This window comes from Adiantum capillus-veneris, chromosome 16, assembly GCF_014529385.1.
Source record: "Adiantum capillus-veneris isolate H3 chromosome 16, ASM1452938v2, whole genome shotgun sequence".
In the NCBI taxonomy this organism is placed as follows: domain Eukaryota; kingdom Viridiplantae; phylum Streptophyta; class Polypodiopsida; order Polypodiales; family Pteridaceae; genus Adiantum; species Adiantum capillus-veneris.
The window spans coordinates 113396386-113406636 of record NC_140946.1 but is presented as its reverse complement, the minus strand read 5'-3'; the positions used below and the strand labels follow the sequence as shown (position 1 = coordinate 113406636).

Genomic DNA, 10251 nt, shown 5'->3' with positions numbered 1-10251 from the left:
GCCTAAAGAGTGGGGCTTTTACTTCCAATTCAGCTCCTGCCTGAACTTTATCATTACTATTCCATGAATATAGCCTCATCATGAGAGTATATTGTTTAAGTCCACCAATAGATGCGTCATCACTTTCTTGACAACCTTATGTAAAAATGAGTGCCCAACAACTTACCCACCATTTAATTTTTTTTTCCAACAAAAAGAGAAGTCGTCTCTATTTTTAGCGAGCCAAAAAGAGAAGTCATCTCTGGGTGGGCCTCATCACTAATTGACACCTCCCTAGGGAGGTGGGATCAATGGCCCACGTTAGGAGTCGCGAGGCGGGTGCAATCCGGGCCGTCCGATCGCAATTTGAACTAGGTATGAACTAAGAGCGAACTCGGGAGGTATGTGCACCACACCGAATTTGGTGTGAACTCGGTGTGAACTCAACGTGAACAAAGTGTGAACTTGGGAGGGTCTGCACACCACATCAAATTTGGTGTGAACTCGGAGTGAACTAGATGTAAACTTGTCCGCGACGTCGTAGGAACATAATTATTAGCTATAGTTTTGGACTCCTGCTCCTCCCCATAGCAAACCCTCATCACTATATCACACGGGCATGGTCAAATGGGATCAATGGTGGAGGAGGAAAAGGCGACGCGTGTCAATTACGGACCGTCAGATCTGAGGTTGCCCCGAAATTACCAATTTTCCTTGAATTTACTAATCGGCCCACATTTACAATATGACATGGGGTGCGGATCGACCCGAATTTACAAGCCTACCCGAATTTACTTTTCCTGTCGAATTTACCAAATGCGCATCCGACGGCCCAGATCACCTCAGCCGTCGATCCCATTTGAGCATGCCCGTGGGAGATAGTGTGGAGGATAGCAAACGGAAGAGACGAAGGCATAGAAAACACTGTCGGATAGAAAATGGAGGTCATGAACTCGTGTGTGAATGCAGTAGCTGCTCCATTTTCTACTGCTCGTGGGAAGCTTGCCTCTTCCTCCTCCTCACGAGTGTCGCGGCCGCTGCGAATTAGCTGTGTAGGATGGGTACTTTCATCTCTTCTCCTTATTCCTGTCGCCTCATTCCGGGAGAGAGAGAGAGAGAGAGAGAGAGAGAGAGAGAGATCATGTCAACCACCGTTTCCTATTACGGCACATTTTCTTGCTTGTATATTATTGATAACATTTTGCATTCATCATGACCACATATCTTTGCAGTTAGTATAAGTGCACAGATCACGACGGTACTTTCTGAGGGTTATGAGAAACCAACAATCTTCTATCTGATATCATGACCGCTTTGGCTGTTGCTATTCGTTTGTGAACAAAAAATTATGGCCATAAAGAGCTTGCCTGTCAAGCAGATCTTTTTGGTAGATAGATCTCAAGCTTAACTAACTCTTCTTTCTGAGAGGTTGTAACACAAGCCCTAGCTAGAACTGAACTGTGCCTGTCAATTGTATGAGGTTCGTTCGGTGGTTTGCGGTCAGCTGATTTGAGGCGTTGACATTAGTCTTCTGGTTTTTGGTCAGTTGTGATGCTTCTTGCTCACGAGTCACGGATGCTGGTGCATGGCTGCAGCTTGGACAGACTTCTAGACATGTCGGTTTGCAAATTGCCTGGACTCTCCCTTCCCAGCAGTTTGTTCTTACATTAGCTTATCCATTTGTGCGTTTTCCATCCTTCCATGGCAGGGGGAGCAAGATAACCAATCTGTTCTATATATAGCCCTTGTTGGATGATGCATTCAGGAGTTTCTCCCCATGTTAGGTTGTTAGTGTGGAAATTTCCTCTGCCACACCTCACACTGGAGCTTGCCACAAATGAAAGGACACCAATTTTTATAAGTTGTACCAACTTATGGGGTCGTGTCCCCCGATGGGGCCCAAAGGGACTAAAGGCTAAAAAGATAGGCATAAAGGGTTGATGACGTGACAGTTGTAGTTTGATGGGCGTAGAACTTTCCCGTGCCGTGTCGTCTCTCTCTCAGTTTTGTTCAGTTCTTTCAGTTTTCTCACGTGTGGTGGTAGATTCCCGACTTGGAGTGTCCAAGTGTGTAACAGTGGTATCAGAGCTCAGTCGATTCTTCTTCTATGAAGGATCCGATCCCTTTACTCACAACACGCATGGATTCAATCGACGAATCCCGCCAAGAGGAAGCTGTGGCACCCAACCATTCCGATGTGGGCGAAAACAATGAAGATTCCAATGGACATCGTCCATCTTCTGAAGATTCGGAGCAGTACAGGCCGTCTCCTCCTACTGAGTACGAAAGGATGGAGATGTAGCGACAACAACACGTTGACGCTTGTGCCTAGCAGATGCTTCGGTACTTCAAAGATCAACACTGTGCGAAGTTTTTGGCCAAGTACTCGCTTGACGAGATGCATTCGAGATGGTGCTCAGTCATCATATCACCTCTAAAGTCAGCATTAAAGAAGGGCATTACACCTTGGACTCTTGTTCAAAAGGTGTATTCAGAGGATGAGTTTGAAGAAGCAGTTGAACGACAAGTCAACCGACTCATGAAGACCAAAAAATTGCGCGGAAGGAAGAGTTGAGCAGCTGACTATTCAGGCTACTTGGGTCAGATATCTACTTTTGAAAACGCCAAGAAGGCAAAGAAACGAGTTAGATTTGAGGATGATTCCAGTTTGTTCTCATCTTCTTCTGATAGTGGCTAACAGTCCTTCGACTTGGGAGTCCAGTGCCGAGGGAAGAAAGGGCAAGAAGAGGAGAAAGATCTAGAGACGTAGCAGAGGCAAGAAGAAGGCAAAGGAGAGTGGATTCCAAGGTGATGAGAGTGGAGTTGCTCATGCATGATTGTGTGGGTCACATCAAAAAGTTTCCCAGCATGATTTTGTGCAATTTTGCTATGTATGCATGCGGATACTGAGTGAGCTAGTTACAACTTGCTGGTGGTAAATTCACAGGTTTATAGGGATTTTGGATAGAGTTTACAATTGACCATAGAGCTGCTTGTTCTTGAGTGAGCTAGTTTGCCAGGATATTGGTAGTTTGTGAATGCCATATGTGGTTTTCTACTGAGACACTGAGTGTTTGTTCATGCCTTATGTGGTTTTGGTGAGATTTTTGAAATTTTACTAGATTTAGGGGAAACTTTACCGGACTTTCCTAAATTCTTGCCATGCTTTGTGTATATATGTAGTTTACTCTCTGATGGTTTTGTGGTCGAGTGTTTGGTTTAAGTGACTGTATTGTGCAAGTAAGGAAGTTGCTAGGCTAGATCCCTAAGCTTTCCCAACTAAGATAGATGCTGACCTCTAGTAGTAGATGGATAGAGACTATTTGGAATTGGCTAGAATGTACATGAAGTTTGAAGCTTTTTGGGTTTATGCTCGTACTACAGGCGGTTTTAGAAACTTTGCGGAGATTGCTTCGTCATTGCATACCTTGACCCAGAAAGGGGTTCAGTTTACTTGGGGACCCTTAGAAATTGTAGCGTTAAATACACTCAAAGAGAAGTGGACGATTGGTCTTGTTTTGATTCTACCAGATTTGTAAATGTCACAAGTTTGTGACGTGGCATGGCCCTTAATTTATAGATATTGGCCGAGAGGCCAAAATGGGTTAGGTTCAAAAACTTACAGACTGTGGCTGAGGGGGTCCCAAATCCCGTAAGAATAAAGAAAAAAAAAAACCCCCAAATTACGTGGAGGTGATGATGTGGCACACCGTATGGACCCCAATGGTAATTACGAAGGTTGCTGACGTGGCAGTAGGGATCAACCAGCATTTTGTGGAAGTGCCGCCTTTGGGTTTACAGCACCTAGCTCACCAAATGACACACAATGTGGACATAGGTGGCTCCTTTCTGGAGATTGTCCAAGGGGACTTGAATTTACAGCCTGTTGCAATGAGGCACAGCCTTCACACCTACTAACATGGAACATGGAAGCTCTCACAATGCTTTTTTGTGACTGTTTCATTTAAGCAGGAAGACCTCGCCAAACGACACACGATGTGGAGATAGGTGGCTCCTTTCTGGAGATTGTCCAAGGGACTTGAATTTACAACCCGTGCGCGCAATGAGGCACAGCAGACTAACTCATTTGAGATAAGAGTGCTCTTTTAGGACTGTACTAGCTTAGGGATTATGTGAAAGCTACAATTGTAGAGAAATCAAGGTTTTAATCAATTTATCTTCTGGTTTCAACCAGATTAGATGTTAGATATGTTTGTGCAACTGTGGATATTAACCAGGTCATTTTTCTTCAGCAATAAATATTACTGGGCTTGTTTGTGTGGTGTTCTTTAGTGCTCTTTTGGTTTTAATGTAGGATCCTGAGGGTGTACTCGGCCCTCCAACTGGTGGGCACATAGCAAGGAGAACTTTTCAGAAAACTTTGGAGAAGGATGCTGTGGCAAGGGAGGCTTTTGAGAAGCAAGTTCGTCTAGAAAAGGAGGCACGCAGAGTAGCACGTGAGGTAACTATGGTTATTCGACATTACCTTCTGTTTTGACATAATTTTGGGAACCCAGCTAAAGGAAGAGTTCATATGGAACTATGCACATGCTACCTAAGACCTTGATAAACATACAACAGTCACATCAGAATTGGAACACAACCCTTGCTATACATCCATTACTGTACTGTTGTCTATGCGCATGGTTTCCATTATTTGGCTGCAATTGGTATGAGCTTCTTGGATAGTTTTTTTGTTTTTTCTGATTCGCAGCAGTGCGTCCTCCCTTGAGTATTCATAATTTGTGAGGGAGAGACATCCCTTGGGGCCCTTCCCCAGGTCCAGTCCAAAGGTTTATACTGGCTGTAGGAAATTACATTTTCCTTTGATGTTTCTTACTTTTTCATGGGGAGAATGCAGGCACGGGTTGTTCCACAAACCAATTCAGAGCTGGTTAACTTTCTCCTAGACACTGAAGCTCAAGACATTGAGTTTGAGATTGCACGCTGTCGACCCAGGTGAATATGTTTCTCTCGCTTAAAAATTGAACAGTCTACAGCAGACGTTGCACATGCACAATCACTGCTGCATTTGTAGTTTACAGAAGATGCTTAATTCCATTTTCATTATATTTCCATTTTTTTTTGAAAATGAGAGCTACATTTGAGGCTGCAATGCAAACATCATGGAAAATATACCACCATTTGTCTTCTGACAATGTTATTTAAATTCCTTATCTGTTTTCAGGTTAAATGAGGAATTTTTTTCTTTTCTCCAAAACGAGATTGGCTCAGTTCGTTTCTCTGTGAATCAAACGAAGGTGTGATCTATTCCTCTTACACTGAATTTCACAAAACTAAATATGTGCCCTCACGCCCTTAATTGGTACTTATAGGAAACAGAAGATCGACTGGTAGAGCTTGAGGCCCTGAACAAGGTGTTGCAAGAAGGACTTGGTGCGTTTATTTTTCGTAGATATGTGCATGCATTACACACCTTATGGAGGATCTTAAGCTGATTATGAGCAAGGAATTCTATGCTCTAGTGGGCTTATGTTAGATTGTCACTGCATCACTTTCTTTCCCACTGCAAAGCTGGGTACAGGCTGGTCCAAAGGCTTAAAGGCTTCATATGCTGTTTTTTGGCATTAGTTTTTTCTTCTGTGCAATCTGTGTACATATTTCTATCAGAAAATGGGGTTTTTAGTCACAAAGTATACTCCTAAAAGCACTCTGATATCAAGCTCTACAGTCATGTTGCACTTACTGATCTCTTGGAATGGTGATCACCTATTATTGACATTATGTGCCTACAAAGCAGCCTAATTCAGTTGATCTCCACTCTGATTTTCGTATTTTTCCCCTGCAATAATTAGGTAACTCACTTCTGAGAAAGGAAAGTTCGAAAAATGGGTTGACCTGGCCATAGGTGGGGTTAAAGCAGGTCATAAATGTTCCCCTTTTGAGAGTGCAGGATGAGGAGGGTAGTGCATAGTTACAGGGAATGGCCATTTCGCTTTCATTCCCTGTTCCCCTTCCAACTTCCCACTCTGAATCCTTATTGTGTGTTCTGTTCCAAACGTGAGTATCCGCAGTAGGGAATGGCAATTTGAGTGTGGTGACCACACAAGATGGCTCACAAATGAGCCCAAGGTCCTATTTATAGGATTCCTTAGCCGCCCTAACCTGAGGGCCATGTTCACACTTGGCCGGACATACACATGCATTGATATATAAATGTGCGGATTATATCGACAGAGTAAGGGGGGTAGTGTATAGTGTGCTTTTGTGTGTGCATGCTTGCTTGGATCTATGTATGTGAATGCACATGTACATGTAGATTTTTCTTGTATGCAGTGTCTTTTGTGGCTCCTATTTATGATCTTACTAAGTAGTGATCTTCTGGAGTACTGTGAGCAGAAGCATATGACAAGTTGACAAAGAACATGCTTGGAGCTAGGGAAAGACTGGCCCGGCTTTTGTCGGCACAAGATAAAAGGGCAACAGTAGGTCCTTGTCTACTTGCTTCTTTTTAAGCTGATGCCTTCAAAGGACTGATGGAGAGGCTGATTCTTATTTCAGCTGCTGGACATGATAGAGAAGAATGAGCTTGATCGGTCACTTCTTGCGCTTTTAGATGAGAACATTGCTGCAGCGACATCCCAAGGGCAGGTATGCTTTCTTCAAATATAGTGTGCACACTGCATGTGGTGTATGGGTTCTTGCCACAGTAGGTCCCCCCAATTCATATAAACTGTAAAAATCAATTCAAATTGGAGAAGGTTGAATTGGAGGGTGAAAGAATCTTAGGAGATGGAAGATGAAAGAGAGAAAAAACTGGAAGTTCAAAAGTTAATACATCAACTGAAAAGGTGTCTATGATCTGCGTGTTCAATTTCATTCCTTTCATCCTATCCTTTGAACTTTGTTAAAGCTTTCTCAGACCTTAGTCTTTGGAATCTAGCATATCAATGAATTTTTCAAGAGTAGAGCCAGTAGGAAATAGGCATTCTTCGTTCTTGCGACTTTGAGTTGCTCAACAATTGATGCTATTAATTATGCAGGCCCAAGCTGTCACGTTTATGGAGAAGATTCGAGGCGCTGTGCTCAAGTACATCACGATCTAGAACGGAAAGGAGAGGACAATTTTAAGTCCCATTACTCACCCTTCCCTGAAACTTCTGACCCAGTTTTTATCTGGCTTAGGCCTTGGGCACGGTTGCAGATTGTTCAGTGCACCATGTCCTTGGAAGACTTTGTGGGGGCCGGTGTTCTTTGTGTCTTGTGCATATGCGGGTAACCAGTTTGTAATATTAGAGCAGCTCTGCCGTACTCCACAAGGGCGGCCATACCTTGTACACTCAAGACCAAGAGTGATCTTGTCTACCTCCTTGTGTACAATAACTTCTTTGATTTGAACAAACAGCCTCCTTCGGTTCGACTACCAGGAAGGATACTGCTGAGAAGTTCTCATAGATTTGCCAACTGAGTTTTGATGCAAAACACCCCTTTTTTTTTTCTTTTGTTTTATTGGGCAAGCTATTTCTTATGTAAATGGGTGATTTGCAAGTGAATTTTAATGAACAATTCCCAAATAGTCATGAATACTGTGGGTAAAACAGTAAGATGATCAACAGTCACTCTGCACCTATGAATGTGATTGAGCTGTGTGGCTGAAGTGTGATTGCAATAAGGAAATGCAGAATTTAGACGATCATGACTTTGTTTAGATACTTTGAAAAACGATAGAAACAACTTTTGCAAGAAAGAACCAATAAAAGCAGTATGAAAGAGATGTTTTCTTTTCTCCTCTTTTTTTTTTCTTTTTTTTTCCAATTGTCCTTTTTTTTCCCCGGCCAGGGAAGGGGGGGGGGGGGGGGGGCGGTTGGTTGGTTGTGTGTGGTGGTGGTGGTAGGTATGGCAAAAAGGGATTAATTTCTTTGTCAGAAACAAAAGTGATGAATTTCTTCTTAAAAGCAATAATGTTTTCCCACGTGGAATGACTTTTCTTCTCAAAGGCATTAATGTTTTTCCAAGTGGCACCTCTTCATGTCTATCTTTCCACTTGATGGTGAACATGATGTGTTTGTAACATATGAAAATTCATGATTCTTTCAAGTTCGGGCAATAAGATTCAATGAAGTTGACTACATTTTTTATCAACAGCATTGTTAGCTTGTTTTAAATTTTTTTGCTAATGGCTTGCATAAAGTACCAGCTGGATGCATGTCTGATGGAAATTCTTATTTATAGGCCATTTGTCCTATGTGCTTGAGTATTTTAAATTCACCACAATATCTTGGAGACTTAGGTGTGGGTTGTAAAAATACATCTTCAAGTTCCTTGAAAGTGATTTGATGGCAATTTTCGTTAGTGTTCTTATATTTGTCTTGTGCTTGCTGAACATTTTGGTGAGCAACTTTTCTCCCCTTGAAAAGGAATACTCTGACTAGATGAGAAAGGTATCAAGGTGAGGGAGTTGGCAACAAATCCAATTCAAGCAGTCTCTAGCATAGGGGTGGACGAAGCGGCATCGAGGAAACATAAGCTGCAAAATGATCGGCTTTTTCAAGATGGACACACAATATTGGACATATGAGTTGAAGGAGATCTTGTTGAAGTCACCTATGGGAGCAGAATCACCATCGGAGTTGGGAAAGAACATATATGAGATTACAAGTGCAAGACAAAGACACTTTGCATAGGAGAACTCCCCATTACTATTCCGGAGCATAATCACCATCGCAGTTGAGAACATGTATGGCTTTATAAGTGCAAGACAGAGACATTTTGCATAGGAGAACTACCCCCTTAGGAAGAGTAAAGAAATGTCAAGAGGATATATTGGAAAGAAGGATTGTCGAAGTAGAAGTTGGAACCTTGAAGTAGACCATCTTGCCACAAGCTACAAGTAAAAGTAGAGATGATGCACGTGCAAAGGGCCTAAGTATGCCTAAGATCCTTATCCAGCATGTGCACGGGTGACCAACCCACAACCAAGGGCCGATGCATGTGTGATGAGAAGCTTGTAGGCGGGGGGAAAAGAATATGGAAGGTGAATACAATGCTCTAGCAAAAACTTCATAATTCCCAAGCCGTGTCTAAAGGTAGTTTTGGGGATGTATTGCAAGCCATATGCGGACTTGGTGTGTGGAAGTCAATAGTAATTGAGTTCAATGGACGGTAATTCACATATATGTGCAAGGTACCATGGTACCATCTTTCTTCTTTACGAGTTGAATAGGTGATGTCCATAGTAACCGAGTTCAATGAACGGTAATTTACATACATGTGCAAGGTACCATCTTTCTTCTTTATGAATAGAATAAGTGATGTCCATGGTGAAAAGCTTGGCTAGCTTAACCCCAGCTAAGGTAGTCAGCAATTGTCATTCTATCTTAGGTGCTTCACTATGATCAAGCCTATAAGGTGGTTTGCTTATAGGTTTGATACTTGAAACAACATCTATGACATGTTGCCCAGCTTGTTAAAGTGGTAATCTAGAAGGTAAATCATGGAGCAAGATGTCTTTGTATTCTCCGAGCAATTCTTTCAGTTATAACATAACCTGTTGATCAAACCTTATTGTCATGTAATTTTAGCTTTGACTGAATTTTCATGTAGCTCTTAGCATTACCTTTACGTGATTTGTTAGACCTTGTAGAGTGAAGCTAAAGATGCACGCACCGTTTATGATTGTTTATGTAAAAGAGGAGACATCATCAAGTACTTTCAAACCCGAACTTGAAGTAGACAAAACATGAGACAAAGCTCGACTGTACAAAGAAGTGATGAGAGAGGGACATCTTATCTCCTAACAATAACACATGTGAACCATTAGCTTCAAACATTAGTTTATTGTGCTCAAAGCTATTGAGTAATGTAGGTCCCAAGTCTGCGCAACCACTCACAAGTGAGGACCACAATTGCCCCATTCATGTTCATGATTTCAAAATTTAAGTTGTTTATGTGCCCTTGCACTCAAATGAAGCTTTCTTAACATCCTCGACACCATGCCCATTAATCATTGTTGCCTTGTAGTGGTGGGAGCTCAGTCTTGTGACAAAACATAACTTAACTTATAGTAAGGGAGGTGTGAGAGACAAATTGAGTCTTGTGACAAACATAAATTAATAACTAACTTATAGTAAGGGAGGTGTGAGAGACACAATCATTAACATGATATGCACTTTATCCCCCTTGATAGTGCCATGCATTCTCACTAGTTCATGTGGTTCAAAAGTTGCTTGTCTTATAGAAGCATGTAAACTTTCATGAATCTCCACTATAGGCCATACATACACATTGTTGTATTTGAAAATAGTCAAGAAA

The 10251-nt window shown here is 42.0% G+C and overlaps 1 protein-coding gene across 1 annotated transcript; it reads left to right on the top strand.

Annotated features, from left to right (window-relative positions):
• Positions 1 to 860: 860 nt before the first annotated feature.
• On the top strand, positions 861 to 7422 carry LOC147439671 (dimethylallyl, adenosine tRNA methylthiotransferase). Its single transcript, XM_086485492.1, has 8 exons — positions 861 to 1040; positions 4295 to 4441; positions 4841 to 4938; positions 5168 to 5240; positions 5316 to 5376; positions 6340 to 6425; positions 6502 to 6591; positions 6984 to 7422. Exons 1-8 carry the CDS (start codon positions 918 to 920, stop codon positions 7044 to 7046), a joined length of 741 nt encoding a protein of 246 aa, XP_086341618.1. The 5' UTR covers positions 861 to 917; the 3' UTR covers positions 7047 to 7422.
• The last annotated feature ends 2829 nt before the right edge of the window (positions 7423 to 10251 follow it).

Excerpts from the sequence above, each read along its gene's own strand:
- LOC147439671 (XM_086485492.1), top strand. The coding sequence starts at position 918 with ATGGAGGTCATGAACTCGTGTGTGAATGCAGTAGCTGCTCCATTTTCT. Across the intron at positions 5,377-6,339 it reads GGTGTTGCAAGAAGGACTTG|AAGCATATGACAAGTTGACA; the intron begins GTGCGTTTATTT and ends TACTGTGAGCAG. Across the intron at positions 6,426-6,501 it reads CACAAGATAAAAGGGCAACA|CTGCTGGACATGATAGAGAA; the intron begins GTAGGTCCTTGT and ends TTCTTATTTCAG.